General features: G+C 40.9%; 1 protein-coding gene and 1 pseudogene across 2 annotated transcripts in view; both read right to left on the bottom strand.

Annotated features, from left to right (window-relative positions):
* Nucleotides 1–11,470: 11,470 nt before the first annotated feature.
* On the bottom strand, nt 11,471–12,698 carry LOC148478119 (uncharacterized; annotated as a pseudogene).
* A 3,934-nt stretch (nt 12,699–16,632) lies between these two features.
* Nucleotides 16,633–25,600, bottom strand: part of RAB23 (RAB23, member RAS oncogene family) — a 39,990-nt gene continuing 31,022 nt past the window's right edge. For both annotated transcript variants that reach the window (XM_088455912.1, XM_088455913.1), the window contains exons 6-7: nt 24,043–24,135; nt 16,633–20,248 (exon numbers count right to left, since the gene is read on the bottom strand). In XM_088455912.1, the coding sequence (XP_088312038.1) occupies nt 20,109–20,248; nt 24,043–24,135 (233 nt within the window). In that variant the 3' untranslated portion in view covers nt 16,633–20,108. The remainder of the gene's footprint in view (nt 20,249–24,042; nt 24,136–25,600) is intronic.

Here is a 25,600-nt window from a genome sequence, read left to right as displayed (position 1 = left end):
TGTCCTTAGCTTGAATCAATACATCACTGGGATAACCACGTTCCCTGAACTTATTGAACATCAACTCAATATGCTTTATGGCTGTTGCCTCCTCACTAAAAATTCTCCGGGCCTGTAGAAACTGAGTATGGCAACCCATACTTCAATGAAACAGGGTAAAAACTGCCGTAATGTAAGATCGTGTTTCTGTCAGTGCCTTTACTAAAAAGTTGAGTGATCAATCTATCCTTCTCTAATCTCAAATGTACATCCAGATAATTCACATTTAATACATCAATGTTGAACGTAAACTTAATGGGACTCCTGGACTGGTTATGCTTCTCAATAAAACACACAAACTCCTGTTCAGATCCTGTCCATATGAGAAAAAGGTAGTCTATGTACCTGGCGTAGAAAAAGATCCTGCCAGATACATAGTCGTCATGGAAAAATATTTCCTCCTCAGCTAGAAACATATACGCATTGGCGTAGGATGGGGCCACATTCGACCCCATCGCTACGCCAATGAGCTGTAAATACAATTTGTTATTATGCAGAATTTTTTTTTAAGTGAGAATCATCTTTAATAAATCCAGTATTAGACCCACATCCAGGCCTGTGTACACAGCACTCTCCATAATGAGTTTTTTCACGGCCACTAGGCCCTCTGTATTGGGAATCACTGTGTACAAGCTGGTTATATCTATACTGCACAAAAAACTGCCTTCTGAAATGATAGGTAGATTGTATACTTTTTCAAAAAAGAAGTGGTGTCTAACAAATATCTAGGATGTTCTATAATGCACGGCTGTAGGAGACCATCAAAATACACAGATACTGCCTGGAACAGTGACCCCCTGGCCGATATAATGGGTCGACCAGGGGGGTTGTCCAGACATTTGTGTATTTTTGGCAACGTATAAAGAAGAGCCTTAACAGGATATTTAGGAACCAAAGCATCCTTAAGTTGACTCGTAATGTGACCATCTGTCACTGCCAGATCTAATTTATCGGACAGATGTTTAGAAAAAGTCGCAGTGGGATCACTCAATAATGGTTTATAGATTGATGTATCTGACAGTTGCCTATCAATCTCCCGTAAATAATCAGTGGTGTCCTGGATGACAATTGCCCCGCCCTTGTCAGCGGGGCGAAATACCACGTCATTATATCCAGATAACTCGCGTAAAGACTTCCATTCTCCTCTAGATAAATTACTCAGTCCCTGTGACTTGGATCGGGTATGTGCAAGTTCCTTCACACTTTGATCAAGCAATCTTGAAAAAGTTTTTAATCGCAGCATTATTCGATAATGGATCGAAATTGGACTTGGGTTTGAATTTTTTAATAGATTTAGGGATATCACTATTTGTTTCCTGAGGCAATTGTGGTGGTGCCTTAACACCATTGAAACACTCGTGTAATTTCAACTGCCTGTTGAGCCTATATCTCTCTATTTCCCATTGCATGGGATCAAAGGAAGTAGTTGGAACATATGATAAACCACGGTTTAACACTTTGGTCTCAGTTTCAGACAGTGTCCACGACGAGATATTGATTAACGATGATACCGATATAACGGGGGTCTCCCCACTTTTCTTCGTTCGCGACCGCATCCACTGCCTGAATCCATGTCTCCCCGGCTGGCGTTGTGTACTCTGCCCATTGTTGATCCAATTGTAAACACGATTTTGTTAATAATCCAAGGCGACTTTCGCCATTTTGGTCTTTTTAAATTGGATAAAATGTGAAAAAAGTATACAATCTACCTATCATTCCAGAAGGCAGTTTTTTTGTGCAGTATAGTATAGATATAACCAGCTTGTACACAGTGATTCCCAATACAGAGGGCCTAGTGGCCGTGAAAAACTAATTATGGAGAGTGCTGTGTACACAGGCCTGGATGTGGGTCTAATACTGGATTTATTAGAGATGATTCTCGCTAAAAAAAAAATTCTGCATAACAACAAATTGTATTTACAGCTCATTGGCGTAGCGATGGGGTCGAATGTGGCCCCATCCTACGCCAATGCGTATATGTTTCTGGCTGAGGAGGAAATATTTTTCCATGACGACTATGTATCTGGCAGGATCTTTTTCTATGCCAGGTACATAGACGACATTTTTCTCATATGGACAGGATCTGAACAGGAGTTTGTGTGTTTTATTGAGAAGCATAACCAGTCCAGGAGTCCCATTAAGTTTACGTTCAACATTGATGTATTAAATGTGAATTATCTGGATGTACATTTGAGATTAGAGAAGGGTAGATTGATCACTCAACTTTTTAGTAAAGGCACTGACAGAAACACGATCTTACATTACGGCAGTTTTCACCCTGTTTCATTGAAGTATGGGTTGCCATACTCAGTTTCTACAGGCCCGGAGAATTTTTAGTGAGGAGGTAACAGCCATAAAGCATATTGAGTTGATGTTCAATAAGTTCAGGGAACGTGGTTATCCCAGTGATGTATTGATTCAAGCTAAGGACAAGGCCCTTGCACTACCACGGGGTGATTTGTTTAAATCTAAAGCTACTACTGAAAGAGTTGAGTTTAAATTTCCATGGGTTAACCATTATCATCCTTATAGTAAAGATGTCAGTAGTACAGCAAGGAGATTGTGGCCAATCGTGGGTTCGGACCCGGATTTGAAGCTACATGATGCACGCCTTATGCCTTGTTACACCAGAGGCCATAATCTACGTAATTGGTTGGTCAAATCAGACATAAGTAGATTAGAATTAGACAGTCGTGAAGGTTTTCTACAACCTAAATTAGGATGTTTTAAATGCCTAAAAATTGTCTGACATGTCGCTCTTTGACGACGGGTCAGACTTTTTGTCACCCCTATAGTGGTAGAAGATTTACTATAAGTCACAGAGTTACTTGCACTACGAGGTATATAGTATACATGATAACATGCCCATGTGGGCTTATATATGTGGGCAAGACGGATAGAACACTACGCGAACGCATGGCATTACATCGTTCAGCTATACGGGCTGCCATCTCTACAGGCAGTAGCGAACAGCCGGTGGCTCGCCATTTTCTTACTAGTGGTCACGGCCTGTCCACATTAAGATACATGATCATAGACCATATTCCTCTCCCACCTCGTGGTGGGGATAGATCTCGTATACTATTGCAATGTGAATCTAAGTGGATTTTTAGATTAGATGCCTTGACACCGAGGGGACTTTATAAGAAACAGTGTAGTCCCAGATTCTCATTGACTGACCCAGTTGTTATCTGTTGCAGGATGCATAATGTTGACGATTATTATTATACATGTGTTAGGAGTTTATATGTTTTCTCTAGGTAACAAATTTTGATCTCTGGTTGTTGCCCAGTATATTGAGGGCTGGATTTATAGAATAGGTGACATGGGGCAATCGTGGTATACATATACAGTTAAAGCCTTATGTGATACGAGGTCAAGACTTTGCGGTAGATATGTGCCATTCCTTCTATTCACCTATGGTGCTTTTGTTAGCTTGGTGGATTAGAATAATTATGGTATTATAAAATTTGGTGTATATAATGTTTATAATGTTGTTTTTTTGTCTGTGTTTTTCTTTTTTTAGTGTCTGTGTTGTGCGTCGCCTAGGCTACCGGGGCGTGGTCCTGTGGCGTCTATTCTCCGCCCCGAGGGGGGCACGTCATTGCCATGCGCCATCTCTGTGTAGCTGGAGGGTGACGTCATTGGAGCAAGCCCCGGCGCCAGACAACGCTGGACACACGTGGGGGCTATGTGAGTATATGTACATGTGGTATGTGTTCATTATCTTTTGTACCTTGAGGACGGGGCATTAAAGAGAGCTCCGAAACGTCGGAAATCTATTCCTGTGTCCTTTTAATTTTTATCAGAGTGCCGCCAGATTGGTATACTATAATATATACACATACATACATACATACATACATACATATACATATACACACACACACACACTAGTTATGATAGGCACTGGATAGACCAGTCTGTGTGACAGATAGTGAGTGAATACACAGCTCATCACAATTAGGTAATATGTCCATGCACTAGAGTCCAGTAATATATTAGGACCGCTGCTCCCCTTCTGCAAACAAACAGTCCCGGATCCTTCAGGACACATGAAATCTAAAAAGAGAAGAATAGATGGGGGTTCGCCGTAGTGCATAAAAATTATTTTATTTCATAACAAATAGAATCACTTGAAACTGTCTTTAAAATGAACTTGTACAGATCCGAGGTATAGAAGAGTGTGGACTGGTTACCGCATGGCATAAGAATGAGACAAACCAGGCAAAACTCCAATCGTCCTCCGGGGTACATCTTGGTTACACAGCCCACACTGCTCATTTCCAATGTAGGAAACAGTGTGCGGGGACCACCACGGAGCGCTGCAATCAGGGATACTGGGTCTCACAGAAGATGCATCCGTTATGGAATGTCCTAACATGTTTCATCATAAGAATTTGTCACAGGGCTGGCCTAGGTGACGCATAGCTTAGTATTAGTAGTACAAGCAGCATGTGAGGAGAGCAGGAACACACTTGTAAATACAGCACGCATGGTATCCCTGCGGACAGTTGGAGCTTTGCCAGGTCGGTCTCGTTCTCATGCCATGTAATAACCAACCCACACTGTTGTATACATCGGTACGAATTCATTTTAAAGAGTTTCAAGTAATTCTACTGGCTATGAAATAAAATACTTTTTAAGCACTACGGAGTCTGTTCATTATATATACATACATTATATATAGCACTCATAGGACTTCCACAGGGTATTATATTAATGGACAATTAGACCATCATATAGCCGACGTTTCAATCTCCTTTATTGGAGATTTTCCTCAGGGATCAACCAAAAATACAAACTCACATGCTTATATAGACAGAAAATAAGACACACTCACCCGTGTAGAGCACGATCAGAGGCCAGCATCGGGGGATGTGATGTCATTAAGCAGCGCCCCGCTGCCGGGGGGTAACCATAGTGACAGACAACATCACTAACCCCACTTACATCAAAAGACAATCATTGAAAACAATAAACAAGGGGTGGTACAAAGTTTAGATAACATGCAGCAGATCACAGATTATTATATATCAAAAGCAGCCTAGTGTTGCTCCCCAGAGCAAAAATATGTCACTAGACCAACGCTGTATATCGCTGCATGAAATCGGTGTAAGGCTGAAAACAAGGTTTGAACCTATACAAGGATATGATATAAAATGGCATGGGCCAAAAGTAATGGGACAAACTAAACAATCCTAAATCTAACATTCACTTTTTAATACTTTGTTGCAAATCCTTTGCAGGCAATTACAGCCTGAAGTCTGGAACGCTCACCAGACGCTGGGTTTCATCCCCGGTGATGCTCTGCCAGGCCTCTACTGCAAATGTCTTCAGGTACTGCTTGTTCTTGGGGCATTTTCCCTTCAGTTTTGTCTTCATCAAGTGAAATGCATGCTCAATCAGATTCAGGTCAGGGGATTGACTTGGCCATTGCATGACATTCCACTTTTTAGCCTTAAAAAACTCTTTGGTTGCTTTTGCAGTATGCTTCGGGTCATTGTCAATCTGCACTGTGAAGCGCCGTCCATTGAGTTCTGAAGCATTTGACTGAATATGAGCATATAATATTGCCCGAAACACTTCAGAATTCTTCTGCTTTTGTCAGCAGTCACATCATCAATAAATACAAGGGAACCAGTTCCATTGACAGCCATACATGCCCACGCCATGACACTATCGCCACCATGCTTCACTGATGAGGTGGTATGTGTTGGATCATGAGCAGTTCCTTTCCTTCTCCATACTCTTCTCTTCCCATCCCTCTGGTACAAGTAGATCTTTGTCTCATCTGTCCATAGGATGTTGTTCCAGAATTGTAATGGCTTTTTTAGATGTTGTTTGGCAAACTCTAATCTGGTCTTCCTGTTTTTGAGGCTCACCACTGGTTTACATCTTGTGGTGAATACTCTATATTCACTCTTGTGAAGTCTTCTCTTGATTGCTGACTTTGACACATATACACCTACCTCCTGGAGAGTGTTCTTGATTTGGCCAACTGTTGTGAAGGGGTTTTTCTTCACCAGGGAAATAATTCTTCTGTCATCCACCACAGTTGTTTTCCGTGGTCTTCCGGTGTTGCTGAGCTCTCCTTTGCATTCTTTCTTTTTAAGAATGTTCCAAACAGTTGATTTGGCCACACCTAATGTTTTTGCTATCTCTCTGATGGGTTTGTTTTGATTTTTCAGCCTAATGATGGCTTGCTTCACTGATAGTGACAGCTCTTTGGATCTCATATTGAGAGTCGACAGCAACTGATTCCAAATGCAAATGTCACACCTAGAATCAACTCCAGACCTTTTACCTGCTTAATTGATAATGAAATAACGAGGGAATAGCCCACACCTGTCCATGAAATAGTTTTTTGAGTTGATAGTCCCATTACTTTTGGCCCCTTAAAAAGTGGGAGGCACATATAGAAACCGTTGTAATTCCTACACCGTTCACCTGATTTGAATGTAATTACCCTCAAATAAAATGTGAGAGTCTGCAGTTAAAGCACATCTTGTTTGTTTCATTTCAAAGCCATTGTGGTGGTGAATAGAGGCCAAAATATGAAAATTCTGACAATGTCCCAATATTTATACACCTGTGTGTGTGTGTGTGTGTGTATATATATATATATATATATATATATATATATATATATATATATACACACATATATACACACACACAATTGTATCTTACATGCATAATTAGTGACAAGCACTTAATCCTTATAATCTGACCCAATCTTTGGAAAGTCCTTAAATCTGGTGAACACAGTCTTTTTAGTCACCACAATGCTCAAACAGTTCCCCTGTTCAAGCAGTCCAAAGGTAAGATATCAGAAAAGTGTGAGAAAACAGCGGCATCTAGTGTCCAGGTTTTGAGACTATGGTTTCTCTATTGAACACTGAAAGTTTTCACAAGCACGCTGCACTTTACTATACACCTTGAGTGTTTTTTTTCCTTTGTGTTACACAAGAGTGCAGTGGATTGCACAATATGGAGTCACCCTAAAAGGTCATCTGTCTAAGGACATTTTTTTCTAATGTTTATATATATATTTTTTGTTCTCTGGATTTGGTTTTACTGTGAGATAATTGGGATCCTCTAGGAAGAGACCTGCAGAAAAAAATCTCAACAAACACACAGAGACTTTTTGTATGTTTGCATTTATTGTATTTTTTTTTTTAAATCACCATTAAGAATTAATATGCTGTACAAGATAGCAATATTTTCTCACACATATATATATATATATATATATATATATATATATATATATATATACACACACACATACACACACATCCATACATACACAGTACTGTGCAAAAGTTTTTGCCAGATGTGGGAAAAAATGCTGCAAAGTAAAAATGCTTTCAAAAATAGAAGTGTTAATAGTTTATTTTTATCAATTATTTTTATCAAACAAAATGCTTATTAAATGAACAGAAGAGAAATCAAAATCAAATCAATATTTAGTGAGACCACCCTTTGCCTTCAAAACAGCATCAATTCTTCTAGGTACACTTGCACACAGTTTTTGAAGGAACTCTGCAGGGAGATTGTTCCAAACATATTGGAGAACTAATCACAGATCTTCTGTGGATGTAGGCTTGCTCAAATCCTTCTGTTTCTTCGTGTAATCCCAGACAGACTCGATTATGTTGAGATCAGGGCTCTGTGGGGGCCATATCATCACTTCCAGGACTCCTTGTTCTTCTTTACGTTGAAGATTTTTCTTAATGACATTGGCTGTATGTTTGGGGTCGTTGTCCTGCTGCAGAATAAATTTGGAGCCAATCAGATGCCTCCCTGATGGTATTGCATGATGGATAAGTACCTGCCTGTATTTCTTAGCATTGAGGACATCATTAATCCTAACAAAATCCCCAACTCCATCTGCTGAAATGCAGCCCCAAACTTGCAAGGAGCATCCACCATGCTTCACTGTTGCCTGCAGACACTCATTATTGTATCGCTCTCCTTAGCCCTTCAGCTCAAAAATGGCAGAAACCAGTGGGACCCAGGTACACCCATCTACAGTACTGTTCGGAGAAGTCTGTCCAGAAGTAGTCTTCATGGAAGAATTGCGGGCAAGCGCCATAGCTTCTACGTGGAAACAAGGCCAAGCGACTCAACTATGCATGAAAACATAGGAACTGGGGTGCAGAAAAATGGCAGCAGGTGCTCTGGACTGATGAGTCAAAATGTGAAATATTTGGCTGTAACAGAAGTTACACGTTCATGATAATTACAAATTATAACTTACCGATAATTCAGTTTCTTCGAAAGCTCCATGGCGGGTTAGTCCTCCATTTCCCTAACAACAGACAGGAAGTTTTTTTCTACAGGGACCTCCCACTGGGCGTATATATGCTACCTCCTCCCTCTCCTTAGTGTCTTTTGGAGTGTCTCTTCATCACCTTCTGTGTAGAAAAAACACAATTCCGAAAGGGTAATCTAAAGGCTGCCATGGAGCTTTAGAAGAAACTGAATTATCAGTAAATTCGATATTTTCTTCTTCAGCCTCCATGGCAGCCATAACAGTGGGATGTACCCAAGCTTACATATATAGGGTGGGCCAAATACAAATGTATATACAGTCAGGTGCATAAATATTGGGATATTGACAGAATTTTTATATTTTGGCCTCTATTCACCACCACAATGGCTTTGAAATGAAACAAACAAGATGTGCTTTAACTGCAGACTTTCAGATTTAATTTGAGGGTAATTACATCCAAATCAGGTGAACGGTGTAGGAATTACAATGGTTTTTATATGTGTCTCCCACTTTTTAAGGGGCCAAAAGTAATGGGACAACCCTTCCTAACTCCCACAGGAATCACTAGAAGATGTTTTGTTCTTCTAATCTCCTTCACTCTTTGCAAATATACAGTAAGAACTCTTACTAAATCCAATTTATGAAGATTCTCTTCTTCACTTTCTGGATGAGGAAAAAAGTTAGGTAAAATCATTTCTTGATTCAAATGAAAGCCGGACACTACCTTCGGAAGGAATGCCGGATTAGTTCTTAAGACCACTCCGTCAGGGAAAAAATTAAGAAAAGGTTTTTCTGGCAGACGTAAGTCACTCACTCTTCTGGCAGATGTAATTGCAATGTAACCTTCCATGTTACATATCTCAGAGCCACCTCTTCTAATGGCTCAAACGGTGCCTTCATCATAGCGTTTAGTAGAAGGTTCAGATCACAAGGTGCTACAAACGACCTTATCCGTGGTCTAATCTTCTTTATGGCCTTTAATTCTTCTTCTGACAACTTCTCTAGTAATACACTTAGAGCTGAAATTTGAACCTTGATAGTTGCCACTGCCAGGCCCTTCATAAAACCATCATACAAGAATTGTAACACCTGTGGAATGTCCACGGTCAAAGGTCCAGTTACCACCTTTCTCCAGGCAAGAAATGTTTTCCATATTTTATAGCACACATCTGAAGATAATATACTGTTACAAGCGAGAAAGAAATTAACGACCTGATCTGAGAGTCCTTTTTTCCTCAGTAACTCCCGCTCAATCTCCATGCCGTTAAATTAAGCACTGATATTCCCGGATGAAAAACCGGCCCTTGAGTCAGCAGATCCACTCTGCCTGGTATTGTCCATGGCTCCTTTACTGACATCCTCAGGGCTGTTGGGAACCATGGTCTTCTCGGCCAGTATGGTAACACTGCCACTACCTCTACCTGATCTTCTCTTCTCTTATCTTATTGAGTACCTGAGATATCAAATGGAATGGTGGAAAGATATATCCCAGGTGAAACTTTAACTTTATTGATAGTGCGTCCACTGCTTGTGTCCCTTCCATCTGGTACCTGGAGAAAAATCGAGGGAGTTTCATATTCTGGTTTGTCGCCATTAAGTCTATCTCGGGCACCCCAAATTTTCTTATTATCTCTTGAAAAGCTTCTGCATTCAATTCCCATTCTCCTGATATGATATCCTTGCGACTCAAAAAATAGTCTGTCATATTTTCTATCCCTGGAACATGAACCGTTGAGATGGACTGAAGATATGTTTGGGCCCAAGACATAATTCTTCTCACTTCCTCCATCATACTTTTGCTCTTTGTGCCCCCTTGATGATTCAAGTAGACTACAACAGTCACATTGTCTGACAGAATCTTCAGATGAGAACCTCTGATCGGTTTTCTGAAATACATCATTGCATTCCAGACTGCTCTCATTTCTCTTAAATTTGATGATAGCAGCCTCTCCTGGGGAGACCATTGTCCCTGTGCGATTAGATTTAAAAGATGTGCTCACCATCCTATTAAACTTGCATCTGAAGTCAATCTTAGATACTCTAACTGTGCTAACGATGTTGATCTTTGTTCTTGTGTCAAAATCCTCCACCACATCAATGATTTCTTTGTGTGCTGTTCCACTCTTACATAATGGTTTAGGTACAATCGTCTTCAGGTAAACTTTAAGATATTCGACTGAAGATCCCTCATATGCCACCTTGCCCACGGTATAACCCCTATGGTTGAAAACATCAATCCCAGCAGAGAGACTGCTGTATTCTTCTGCATTTTAAAACCAGACCAATCATTTTCTGAATATTTGCAAACCTGTCTACTGACAGAGTAATTTCGTATAGGATAGTATTTATTTGTACCCCCAGGAACTGTAATTGCTGTACTGGTATCAATCTGCTCTTTTCCCAGTTTACTATCCATTTACTTAGCTGCATGACTTCTAAAATCTTGTCCCGATTGCTTATCTAAGTGCGGTTCTCCCTGAAATCAGGATGTCGTCCAAGTATGGCCATATTGCCAAGCCCCGCTTTCTTAGATAAGCTATTATCACTAATAAGACCTTTGTAGAAGTCCTTGGAGATGATTTTAGACCGAATGGTAGGCATGTAAACTGGAAATGACTGTTTTGAATACAAAACCTTAAATAACTTTGATGCTGAGGCCAAACTGGAATGTGAAAGTAAGAGTCTCTTAGATCTAATGACATTAGAAAATCTCCTCTCTTTACCCCCATTAGGATAGTTTTAAAGTTTCCATCCGCAACTTTGTCTGAAGAAATTTGTTCAGGTCTCTTAAATCTAATATTGTTCTGAACTGCCCCGATGTTTTCTGAACCAGAAACATTAGAGAATAAAATACTTTTCCTCTTTCCATCTGAGGTACTGGTTTTATTGCTTGCAAGCTGATTAACTTCTTTGTACTTTCCTTCATAATTTTTTAGTTCCGATATTGGAACTTGTGAGACCAAAAATCTATCCTATCTGGGTAACTTCCGAAATTCTATTTGATAACCTTTTGAGACTATTTGCAAAACCTATCTGTCCTGGGTAATTGTTTGCCATATTTCCGCAAATTTCAGCAGTCTGCCTCCTACTGGAAATCTGGGTTGACCCTGAATATAGTCATTGTCTTTTTCCATAAGGTCTCCCTTGGTTTTAACGAAATGACTGCCTTGTCATACCTGCTGAGTATCTTCTATTGTACTGTCTTCCTGGTCTATAACCTCGTGCTTCCCTAAACTGCCTGTTAGAGGTCTGAGCCTGATATCTTGTATTTCTATCTTGAGGTAACCTTGTAGATTTCCCACCCGTTATCCTCTGTATTAATGCCTCCAATTTATTTCCAAACAACAATGATCCTTCAAAGGGTAAACTTGTTAGTCTATTCTTTGAATGAGCATTAGCCAACCAGGAACGCAACCATAGTGCTCTTCTAGCAACCTCTGCATTAGCCAATGACCTTGCAGTAAATGCTGTCACATCCAAAAGAAGTTTACAATATATATTCAACTGCTCTTTGCATTATTTCCAGATTTTTTAACAAATACTGTTTTGAAATCTTCTCTTCTAGATCAGCATGCATATTAGCACTCCATAACTTCAAAGCTCTTGACACGGAAGCAATAGCTACACCAGCTCTTAAAAATACAGTTGAAGAAACATATCCTTTTTTAAAAGAGGTCTCCATTCTTTTATCCATTGTATCTTTAAAAGAAGCCCCATCTTCCAAAGGAATAGTTGTCTTAGATACCATTTCTGCTACTGGAGCATCCACTTTAGGGATAGTACACCATTTAAGAAAATCTTCATCCCTAATAGGGTACATACGGTCAATTCTTGCTAAATTTCCTTGCCTTTTATCCAGATTCTGCCATTCCTTCAACATAATATCCTTCATAACCTTATGTATAGGAAAAACTCTATTCTTCTTTCCTCTATCCTCAAATAATATATCTAGTTGTTCATCAAGTAAATCCTTATAGTTAAAAGATTTATAAATATTTTTTAAAACCATTTCTACGATATCCATGTTAAACGATCTTGTATCCTCATGAATTTCACGGGACTCATCACTAGATATTTGCTCCAATCCTTCCATAGCACTCTGCTCAAAGGACTCGAACTCATCATATCCCAGACTTGTCTGAGACCTTGATGTCTTAAGCCCCTGCATGACTAAAAATTCCTCATTTGATACAAAAGACCTTTTCATCCACTCCATAAGTTCCTGAATCTGATTCACTTGCTGACTTTGGCTAGGTGGAGATTTATGTTTGCATAGATCACAAAACACCATATCCTGACTTCCAGAGTAAGATCTATCACACGCTGCACACTTTAAATTCATGTGTTCCTTCTTAGAAAGCCTCTTCTTTTGTTCCATAGAACTAGGCACACTGCAGGAGACACAATGATAGTTTCTACTAAACCTATATGAACTGAAACAAACATTTGCACCCATCTAATCAGGACTTACCCCATCTGGGCGCTAATCGGCTGTTGGGGGGGAATGCTGTTGTTGCTGCTCCATGACTGCACTTACAGCTTCAGTCGGCAGAACTCCCAGCTGATGCCTTTTCCGGTGTGTGGCGCCATTTTAATAAGCCTTTGACCCTAGTGACGGGCGGGCGCTTGTGCAGTGTGCGCCGCACTGCCTTTTGGGTGTGGACATCATCCCGCGCTTGCCGGCCACGTCCTACACGAGGCTGCCGCTGATTCAGCTGTAACCCAGTGTCCAGCCTCTTCTGCTCCTGGCGACCGCGTCGTGTAAAAGACCGACAGAACTCCGCCATAGCGCAACTAGCCAACACCATGACCCCGGGGTGCCACCCCGCCACAGACTGCAGTAAAAAACGGCATCTTGCTGGGCACAAAATTGAGGTAAGTCCTATCAGGAAAAATAACAAACTTCCCTACTCTGTCTAGAGACAGGAAAAAAAGACACTAAGGGGAGGGAGGAGGTAGCATATATACGCCCAGTGGGAGGTCCCTGTAGAAAAAAACTTCCTGTCTGTTGTTAGGGAAATGGAGAACTAACCCAGTGTTATGGCTGCCATGGAGGCTGAAAGAAATTTTCTTACACAAAGACGAAATGCCATCTACACTATACTTGGATACATATTTTGGACTCAATGCAATGACAGTAGTCAAAGTTTCATTAAAATTGTGATCTAAATTGCTTCAAACAACAAAAAATACAGCAATGGATAAACTGTTTAATGGCATATTAATGTATTTCAGAACTACAGACAAAAGTTTAATTTGTTAAAGTGGTTTATTTACACAAGATAACAAATATTCCATATTTAGGATACAGACAAGTGAACTTGGATACTGATCCAAGCCATCCTATAGAGTCACCAAGTACAAATGGAATCATCTTCCAAATGTACAGAATAACTGTAGTGTGTATAGCAGTTTCTTCTTATTGTGCATATCCGCAAGTATTACAGCTCCTATCTGTATGTGCTCAAGGCTGTCCTGCACATTCTAAATCAACTTGTAGACCTTAAATATTGTCATTAAAGTGCACCTGAGTTGAGGTTTGTCTATGCGTTTCTCAAGCTTTAGCTACATCACCTACTAATAAACGCTGCATTTTAAAATAAAATAAAAGTAATCACACACTTTTTTAAAAGAAAAAAAAAAATTTGATATAGAACTAAAATTGCATTTAAAAGGCTAAAAGGCTTGTACTTTTGTTTTGGAAACTTTGTACCCTGTGGCTCAATATGTATAAACTTAATTTATGTTTGGAATTGTCCAATAGATTCTGTTACACTTTATAGCATGAGCTGTCACTGGGGATTGATTTGTTTTCACTTAAGCTGGCTACACACTATACAATTATTTGTAACGATTTGACAATAATCGGGTGATCACCCTCATTTATTGTATAGTGCAGTGGTTCATAACTTTTTTGAATCGCGGCGCCCTAGAGTATCAGCATTGTTTTCATGGCACAAAAGACATAAATTAAGTACATTGTGCTTATCTGCATCCTTAGGTTCAGTTATGTGGTGGTGGACAGGTTTGCGCTTCTGTTGTCCACATAATTACATTACATTGACCATAAATAATTTGATTTGGTGCTGTCTCACCAACCTGAGGAACCACTGCAAGTGTCCCGAGGCACCCCAGGATGCCACGGCAGTTTGGGAAACACTGGTATAGAAGTGTATAAATGATCGTTTCAACGTTTCACCGATAAAATGGTTAGAGAACATCCACAAACCCATTCCTTTGATTATCCGATCTGTTGGTCAAGAATGAAAATCTCGGCCCCAATTTCCCGAAATCGAGCTGTATGCGTGCAGTCTCAATAATCTGCCCTTATTCCCTACGTTCTCCGCGTCACTATTTCATCCTCCTTGTGGGTGGACATATGCAAAATGAGCGTGGTGTGGTGGCTTTACTAAATTACATTAAATTAATCAGTGTGGATTGCTTACAAGTTTGCTGTATATCTGCAATTAAAAAATAGTGTTTGATTACCTTTATATTATTTAGCTTAAGCAGCTTTCTGTCAAACAAATATGATAATAACTATACATTGTAACAAGTAGGTATTGATATTTATCACTAATATTTTATAGTAAATGAGTTAACCTCTGACAATAAGAACAGCTAAAGTCCAGCAAAGTATTTAAAACTCAGCAGGATAATTTTAGTAAATATATATGCAACGTAAAACAGATTAACAATAAGGCCTTATACACAGTCGCTGATAAGGCATTTGCCCAGAGGGGCTTTTCAACCTCTGTGAGTAATAGGGTTCATAGAACCCTTTGGCAAAAGCTCACTTTGGGCCTGATTCAGAGATGTACACAAAACAGATATTTACGCAGTTAACCTTATAATTGGTCAACTGCGCATGCATCAATGCTGGGTACACACTGGCAGATATATTGGCCAATCAATTGATCGGCCAATATATCTTGCGTGTGTCGGCCTGCATGTACCAGCGATATGTCTGAACGACATCGTTCACAGACATATTGCGTTGGCTGTGCGGCACAGCTGATGGTAGATATATCTGCAGACATATTGGGTCATCGTTCTGTTTGTGCGGATGGTCAGCCGTCTGCCAGTACACATGCAGAAGAGGCCAAGGGGAGAAGGGCGCGACATGGCCCCCCCCCCCCCGGCCAATGGGACCCGTGGCCAGATGACAGTTGTGTATGAACAACCATCATCTGCAGATATATTTAAGTGTGTTCCCAACTTAAATCATACTTGCGCATGCAGCAAGGTACATTACAAATGTCGCTCCCAGCGACTTTTTACCTGCAGTGTGATTGACAGTCAGCAATCGTTTGTGGGATGTAAAGGAGGCGTGGCTGCAAAAACACAGGCATGTCATGTTGAAATATGGCGTACACTACTGAATTGCCTTTATGATGCTCCTTTAGAGAAGCATCATCCTTTACCAAGATGGCTGCAGCTTGGTCTTCTGTCCAGTGCAGTACCATCTTACCACAGTTTTAGAGCACCAAAGTGGAACAGATGTGTTCCACACAGCTCCTGAGAGACCACACAATATACCCAAATATATATCCTGCAAAGGCATACCGCTTGCTTGTATATGCACCACTAACGACATCATCTGGTGAACTGCATGTTCCGCTCAAGCGCCACTCCATCCAGGCTACTGTGTGCATATAACAGAGTACAGCTGTACAAACATACTGCTACACAATTAACCAAAAACTCCTGGTTAAGTCATGAGCTGTCTAGTACATCTGGTAAATCCACTAGTGTATACAATTTACTCTGCATACCACCACCAAATAGTACGGACATATCAACAGGTTATGAGCCCAGGCACACAAGCACCAAGACGCCATAGACATGTGTCAGTACAAAGGATTAACACATAGTGTCAGTACAGAGTGTTACTAAAGATAATCGGGGAAGCTACATAACTATGTCAGTATGCAACATGCACACAGAAGCTGCATCCATGATGAGTTTCATTAAACTGAAAGGTGCAGAAAATTACACCACGTGGAAATTTCCATTGGAGATGCAATTAAAGTGTGAAAAGTTGTGGAAAATAACAGTTGATCAAGGTGACAGTTGGCACTCAGATGATATAGAAAGAGCCATGGGAACAATAGGTCTAAGAGGGGTATTCAATATGAAAGGTTAACTTCCCTGGCAAAGTTAACGTTTCATATCGGGAGTTTTTTTCTGCGTAAAGGTATGGTGTGCGCTCCCGCTTATCCCCGTATTCAATATCAAATTAACGAAAACGGGAAACTCCGAAGTTGGATTTGCGTAAAGTTACAAATTTTTCCTTAAAATAATTGTAAGACCCCCCTAAAGTTGTAAAAACATGGGGGAACGCTATGGGTACCCCCCGTTTTAGGCTTTAATTGAAAGTCGGGGCTTTAAATAACCGCAGCAGGTGTTTTTTTCCCGACATTGAAGAAGTGATGCAGAAGAGCACTTAGGTTATTTTTTTCGTTTTTTTAAGTGGTCCCATCAAATTTGGGGTACATGAAAATGGGTACTAGCATATTTTGATGTCCCTAAAGTAAGTTTTTAAAAATTGTGCATTTGTGCACCTGCCGCTATAATTCTATTCTAGAAAACACCTGCCGCATACATGCAGAATAGCCCTGAACCTATTTGCCTATTGTTAAACAATTTTTTCCCTTTTTTTTTTTTTGCACCCCAATTTTTAAATTAATTTTTTGGGGTGTCCCTATTTTTTTTTTTTAAAAAAAACTTTTTTTGACACAGTTCTTTTTTAAATGTCAATCTCAGGGGTGCAGGCTATTTTTTTTAAGCCTGCACCCCTAAACCCCAATTCTGCACTTTTTTTCGACACCTATTCAATGGTGAAAAGTTATCACTGTTTTTTATCAAAGACTTGTCAAAACTGCGATAAGTCTTTGAAATTGAATAGGGTGTAAAAGTAAAACAAGTGATATTAACGCAAAAACGTTAAAAAGTGCAATATTAACGCAAAAAACTATGTTATCGCACCCATATTGAATACCCCTATAAGTGTTGAACAACTGGTGTATTCTATCATACATGGGAAAGTGCGAGTTAAAGACAGCAAGCAACATATGAGGATGGGGTTCTGATGCGAAGAATTAATCTGGAGGCATGTATTGTATAATACCAAGTTGAGTGAATGCACAAGTATGAGTGACTCCATTGACAAGCCATGGCAATGCTACAGAACTTAATGTCTGAATTTGACTTTCTAATAGTAGTGTTTAAAGCCAACACAACCAAGCTAAATACAGAAATTGTCAGGACAAAACTGCTACACCTCAAAGAATGTGTGACAGTAGAGGTAAATGCTGGGAATACTGCATTACACACTAAAAGTGAAAAGCCCAAAAAATTCAAATATTATATGTCATAAATAGGACACTAAGCAACTGAATGTTAATTGAAAAATGTGAATGCTATGCAGCGTAAGAAGTGTATCAGCAAAGATTTGTCAGCTTTACTTGTCACAGAAAAGATTATTGGTATATTGACTCTGGTGCTACTAGACATTTCAGCTGCGATGAGGAGTGATTCACTACATTGAACACGTGTGATCCTATAACATTTAAAAGGAATAGGAAATGAAGTGCTTACACCTACAAAAGATGGGACAGTCACTATCCACTTTAAAATAGAGACTAAAACCAAAGTCACAGAAATCAAAGATGTACTTGTCCCCGTACATGGTACACATATGGGGACAAACCTCATAGCAGCAGGGTCCTAGAGCAAAGAGATTGCAGAGTCTAGTTCGCAAAAGGAAAGTGCACTGTACAGAGCAAAAGAGGGCCTGTGATCGCAACAGGTACCAGGTGCCATCACTTATATGTCCTTGACATACAACAATGTAATGCGGGGATAACATCTGACATCTGACCTACAGTGTATGGAAGTCTGTCATATCCAAGGTGATCCAACCTTCTATGACAGAGCCCAGAAACTTCTAAATGCGTGGTTACAGGAATGACAATAACAGATACAGAAAGGATCATGTGTGAAAGCTGTGGAACACGCAAACAAAGCAGTTGTCCATTTCTAAAATCAGCAAGCAGAGCTGAAGCACCCCTGGAGTTGGTGCATTCAGATGTGTGGATACAGATACCTCCTAATCTTCAATGATTTCACAAGAATCATACATTTATTTAAGCAAAGAACAGAGTGAGGTGATGAACAAAATTGCAGACTACTAAGAGATTAGTAGAAAACCAAACCGATCACATACTGTGTGTATACATATCTGCGAGTACAGCTGTATAAACAGTAAACCAAACTCCTGGTTAAGTACTGAGCTGTCTAGCCCATCTGGTGAATTCGCAGGTGTATACTATTTACTCTGCATACTACCGCTAAATAGTACACACACATCATGGCTCGACTGTTTTCGCGACGTGTAATGCTCCTGCACATGTGATCACGTACGCAATAGAAATTGCTCAGGCGCCTCAGTACACGCGCCTATTCTGTGCGACCATAGGGTTACTCAGAAGGTTGATAATCGAAAGATCTGCGACCGATGCTGTATCTTTGTACGCAGTTGCTTGGATTTGCAATGCCGCCTGTGGGCGTCTCAATACAAATCCCGGCAGCTGTGTTATTTGCATATTTTCGCACAGCCACTGCATACAAAGACATAGCAGCTGCGGCATTAGCATACATCTCAGAATCAGGCCCCCTGTACACATAAGCACTTGCTGTGAACGCGGGGTGTTCTTTGGATATGAGGCAATGCTACGTTGCCTTGTCAGCATATATCTGAGGCCTAAGACATAACACATCTTGGAATGAGAGAGGACATCTCTAGCCACAGCATAATGCTCCAGGATTCCAACCAGACCATTATGTATCTTATGGCATGTATAATACAACCAAAAAATAATGACCTAACAGTGTTAAAAAACAAAACAAAAACAAAGTTTTATAGAATTAGGCCACCCTAGAGTTTGTACAAGTAGGAATAAGTACAAATATCTTCTGAAAGTTTCAGGTCATATTTTGAAGAATGAGATTTGATAAAACAGCAGAGATGCTTTCAAAAAAAAGAAAAAAAAAAGAAAAAAAAGTAAAACATTACAAATAACAAATTTAAAAAAAATAAAATGTAAAACACACAACAAGAAACTACCCCAAACTCACATTAGCAGCTCAATGTCAAAAGGGAGTTTGGCACTGTGCACATCAATTAGTTGATTCAAGGTCCCGTAACATGTACAGTGCACTGCATCATATATCACCTATATGTCCGTGTAAAATTCAATATTAAAATGCAAACCAATTTTTCATTTTGACTTACTGCAAAACTTGGATTTAATATCCTTTATGAAGACTTTACTAAACATTACATCATTTCATAGACTAGGCAATGTTTAGCTAGTTAAATTAATATTGCACATGTACCATGTATTGTGTACCATCATATTCCAGACGATGCAACCACACATCCCTGTATTTTGTTATATGAAAATATGTATTTATCCTTAATTATTCATTGTATCATTTTGTGAGTTTCTTCAAAATTAGAACACTGTAAAACCATGTTTGGGCAGCATTTGTTCTGGTGATACACTATCAAACAGAACATTATATTGTATGACTCGCTGTCCAACACTAGGTGGCCTAATGGCTCACGTAACATCTCAGAATTCACCCTCACTGCGGTATCTTGATGGGAACAAACTCCGCTAAAAATGTACTAAAATCTCTGGAAGTGGCTGTATTTCTCTCTTGTTAATTGCACTGTAGTCCCCGACTTGTAGTTCTCCTTTTTGATCTTATAAATACAGTTCTAGAGTAGGCTACAACTGCTGAAAGGACTTTTGCTCTTCTTGGTCCTCTGTTTATTTGGCCTTAGATTGATTACGTCTCCTCCATTCATAGCATTAGATTTCTGTCCAGAATGGCTGCCACCTGCTGTGTTAAATACCCCTGTATTGAGAAAGATATTGTAATTAGAATTTACAATAATACTTATACAGGTAACCTAGAAAAAGTAAGTAGAGAGTATAAGTTCAGGCTTCATGGTACTAATGTTAATTAAACCATGTTAACTATGTTGGCATTATAACTTTAAACATAATAGTAAACCATCATGTTCAAAATTATAATGCCCACACACGTAACATGGTTTAAATAAAATTAGTATCGTGTCGGCATTGTCCCGTTGGCATTACACCGTCGATATATATTGCCTATCATCAGCATATATGTTGACAAAACTTGTATCCCAAAACTACTTGGTGGTTTCAAACAGTAAAGGAGAAAGACTGATAAATCGCCAATAAGTTTTGACATTTTATTATACCCCTTTCACACTGTCGAAATATCCCGGGTTATTGCCAGGTCAACCTGGGTCGCAACTCAGTGTGAAAAGAGTCCCTCAAAAATAACCTAGGTCGAGTGATCCAGGAATCCAACCCTGGTACCAACATGGTGCAATGAGAATGGTCCGACCAGTATTATCCGACCAGTGTCATGCCTAAACTGAACTGATTGGTGACATTGGAGCAGTCACCATCCACTTTTTATGACCTCACAAGTTTAGCAGGGAAGACCTGGGTTCGGTGTAATCGGGGCCTACCCGGGAAAAACCCGGGTCAAAGGTGCAGTGTAAACAGGGTTTGACCTGGGACTCATTCGGGACTGACCCATGTTCAAAATCCTGGGTCAGACCCAGGATTTTGGTGTGAAAGGGATATAAGTGAACGGCGAAGTCACTGCAGGGCTAGCCCTCTCTACAGCTCAGCCCCTACTCTGCTCCACCACTCCTCCGAGTAATTCTTGGGCATGACTGTAGTCAGTGGCGTGGGGTGGCCGGTGTCAACGGTACCAGGCAGAGTTGGATGGAGAGCGGGAGTATGTTTTTCAAACTACACTAGTGAGGTAAGAAAAGAAAAGTCATGAAGGGGCTATGGGCTGACATATAAGGGCATGAGAGGGGGGGTCTCTGAGGACTGAAGCATATAAGAGAGACGTGACTGAATGGGCTCTGATCATTTAAATGGGCATGACTGAGGGGCTCTGAGCATTTATAGGGGCATGACAGAGGGGCCCTGACGTAGGTATATAAAGGGGATCTGAGCAATTAAAGTGGCATGACTGAGGTTACTCTGAGGCTGCCATATGAAGGGACATGACCAGGGGCGTAACTAGAACTTTGTGGGCCCCTGAAGGAACGCCTGCCGTTTGTGGGCGGCCCTACTACCTCACGAGTGAGGTCAGTAGTGAGCTTCCGGTTCTATTAGAGCCGGAAGCTCACTGGGGCTTGCGGCAGACGAGACCCTACCACAAGGGTCTCGTCGCAAGCCCGATGGTTGCGACCATCACCTGTCCGCTCGCTAAAGCTGTGGGTGGTCACCCACAGCTTAGCGAGCGGCCAGGAGGCCAGGTTTTTAAAAACAAAGCGGCCGCCCTGATTCAGAGCGAGCGCTTGCTTTTTGCGAGCGGCTCTGAATCGGGGCCATAGACAGGTTGTGACACAGAACAAGAAGAGAGCACTTTGTGGATGCACTTACACTTACACTCTCTCCACAGAAGAAGTCAACCTCACGCTGCGGCTGTGTCCTGCCTTCTTCCCGCCTCCTCCTTCCCTGCAGCCTGGCCAGCAAGTCACTGAGCCGCAAGTTGCAGCTTCCCATCTTATTGGACAGCTGAGCTATTGCTCAGCAGTTCAACCCCGCACTGCTGTGCGCGGTGCTGATGGCTGTCACTGACTGACTGCTGTCAGTGTGGTTGGCGACGCTGCAGACCGGATCGGTAATAGAGATACGATCTGTGGTGGGGTGGGTGGGGAACTCTTAGAGAGGGGGGCCCGGGGGTACATACTCCGCAGGTCCCCTCCCCTTAGGCAACGCTTCAGCAGGGACCAGCATGCTGTCCACTCGCCCCATTGTTAATATGGCCCTGGGTGCAGGGGGTTCTTTTCTGGGCTGGCGGGCCCCCTAAGCTGCTGGGCCCCATAGCAACCGCACCCCCTGCACCCTCTATAGTTACGCCACTGGACATGACTGAGGGGGCTATGATGCTGCCATATAAAAGGTGCACGACTGAGGGCCTTCAGTCAACCAGTTGTGGGCATTATAACGTTGCATTTTATCAATGAGTATTACAGTGTGGCATATTACCAATTGGGGTCAGTACGGTGGCATATATTAAGGTGTGGCATATTATCAACTGGGGCCACTACTGTATGGCATATTATGAATTGAGTGCACTATTGTGTGACATATTATGCATCTCATTGCAGTGAGCAAATCTAAAATCATTCAATATACATTTATTTCAAGATAGTTTACTTAGTTTTAGTTCTTCTTAGAATAAGCTTTACTCAGCAAAGAACCCTTCCCTAATTACTGAGAGACTCACTAAAATCTTTTTGTGTCGCTCTGTCCAAAATCATTTTCTTAATACAGTACTCATAGAAAAAAAAAGGTTTGGATGACAGGTACACTTAATTATTGTGAATAAAGGACTCGGGGAATGTTTTTTTTTACTGTGTAAACAACCATTCTTAAGTTGCCAAATCATATAGGGGCATATTTAATTTAGCGAGGAAAAGACCTTGCGCCCCTCACACCCAATTTTGGATTACAGTGGGTATGCGCGCTCCCGATACCTGCGGTATCCAATTTTAAAAAAGTGGTTGCGGGGTTTTCAGTTCTGAAAACCCTGTGCTGCGTAAAATAAACCAAGCAACCTCCACTTACCTAGCTGGGGGTCTCTGGTGGTCTCCGCGGCTCCGGTGGCCTCCCCTCCATATTCTCACTGGAGAGGGGGCTGCAGGGAGGCACAAGGGCTGCTGGGAGATGTAGTTTTCCCATCGCCCATTACAGGGGGCACACACACTGGGGGGGGGGGGTTACACACACACACACACACACACACTCGCCGCTGCTGCTGCAGGAGACCGGGTCCCGACACTGGGTGCAGAAGACAGCACTTCCGAAGGTGAGTATTGCAGACTAATTAAGCTAATTGGAAATTCCAATTGCTTAGTCATTAGGAGGGGTGCTGCTGGACTCCTAGAGCAATTCTCAAGCTTTTCTCCTAAACCTAAATTGTGGATCTTAGGAAAAATTGGTCGTGCTCTGGAGGTGCGCAAAAAAAAAAACCTCCCGGGGCTCAAAACAAGCACCTAATTGAATAGCAAAAATCTCGCACCCGCAGAAACAAATTGCTTTTCTCGCCCCCAATTGAATATGCTCCACAGTCCTCATTTGGTGGTTTTATTTAATACACTGCATTTAGCGTCTTTTTTTGAGCAGGGCTTGCTGCAACCAGAAAAATATGGCAACCTGAAGCTGTCAGTGTAGGGATATAATAGCTTAAACGGGAAAAATGCCCATTAAATGCCCATTAAACTACAATGTCATTGCTCTATAAGAGTGATTAATCATCATGTATGGATTTAATCAATTACTTTCATAATCTATGAAGAACACACAGGGGAGCTATAAAAAATGTCACCTTCACTGTAATACCATTTGGCATGTGTTTTACACTGTATTAGCGTCTATTTCTTAAGCACCAAGATTTTTACAGAAATGCTGACAAAGGTCCATTATATTTGAACTTCAAATATGACTTCATATATGGAGCTACTGGCCTTATGAAGATAGCAGGCTTAAAATATCACATAAATGACAATTCTTTATATATATTAATTTATAAAATAACTTCATGATTCAGTCAGCATAACACCAGGGGACATGCTTTATACTTACCAATTTTGTTGCCACTAGTATGCACAACTTCTGTATCTTCGGCAGTCTGCTGTTTTAGCCTTTGTAGGTATTTGTCAGCCAAATATTTAAAAACTGAAAAAGAATATTTTGGGCTTTACCAGCTGTACAAGGAAGGTATAAACTTAGTATAGTTTATTATGGGTGACGGAGATTTTACATGATAATGAGTGCAAAGACATCAATTATGATTTGAAAAAAAAGTCATCCCTCATTAGCTTGTTATGGACACAATCGGCACATAAACACACAATGACGTACCAGTGTTCTTACACTAACATCTGAACAATTGTTTATAACCATATACATCTGACAAGTCTTTTCTTCTATTCTTGCACTTTTGTTGTTAATTATACTACAAATGGCAACACTCATTTACATGGACTACAGCTGCTTTCACTGAGAGCTACTGCAACGTGATGGCTCAGCTGAAAATACAGTAAACTCTGGGATGCTCATCTCCTGTTCTTAAGCCAGGCATACATTATGCAAATACCAGCCCGATCCACAGTTTTCCAGCAGATCGGGTTGATAATTGCATAGTAACAACAATAGGGTAAGGCCACCAAGCGCTGATTTAAGTTCGTATAGAAGTAGGATAATATGGTATATTATACAGAATCCTCCTGGCCAAGGGGATGTTCACCTTAACACAGTGAGATATGGACCCATAAAGATTTCTTTGCTCTTCCCATGACGACAACGCTATTATTGCTTTTGTGTTTCCAAAAGAGGGTTGGTGAGCCTTGGCCCTAGCTGCTGGACTGGAAGCGCAGGTTACACAATACGCTTCTTTGTATGATAATTGCATAGTGTATTGCAGAGACCAATCAGCGATATCTGGACAGTCGGGCATGACAAATCTTCCAACAAGCCCAAGTGATCCGATCATCTGTCGGCCACATCTGGCAGTGTATTTCCCCTGTTCCTTCACAGAGAAGAAATTATGAAACTTTTCCTCCTCTGGGGAGGAACGCAGATATCATGTGGAGGGCAGCACAGACTGTGTAATGGTTAGTGTTACTGCCTCACAGCAATGAGGTCATGGGTTCAATTCCCATTATGGCCCTAACTGTGTGGAGTTTGTATATTCTGCCTGTGCTTGCGTGGGTTTCCTCCGGGTACTCCGGTTTCCTCCCACACTCCAAAAATATACTGGTAGGTCAATTGGTTCCCCACAAAAATTAACCTGTGTGTGCACGTGGTAGGGAATATAAATTGTAAGCTCCAGTGGGGCAGGGATTGATGTGAATGGCCAAATATTCTCTCTGTAAAGCACTGCGGAATATGTGTGCGCTATATAAATAACTGGTATCAAATAAAATAAAATGTGGCCACCACATCTTACAATTTATAATCCACCATATTTGCTGGGTGTCAAGCTGTCAGATAAAATGTCTGTTGGTTGGACACACATTTTATCTGACAGTGTTTGCCTAGCATTAGTAAGAGATAGATGATATGATCACGCCCTGTGTTTTTTAGAATACTTGCAACATAATGCTTGAGTCTGCTTCCCGTCCTCGAGAACTCATTTGTA

The sequence above is a fragment of the Taudactylus pleione genome, unplaced genomic scaffold (assembly GCF_031769625.1).
Source record: "Taudactylus pleione unplaced genomic scaffold, aTauple2 ptg000678l, whole genome shotgun sequence".
NCBI classification, from domain to species: Eukaryota; Metazoa; Chordata; class Amphibia; order Anura; family Myobatrachidae; genus Taudactylus; species Taudactylus pleione.
The sequence above is the reverse complement of the archived record's forward strand: the minus strand, read 5'-3'. Positions and strand labels throughout refer to the sequence as shown.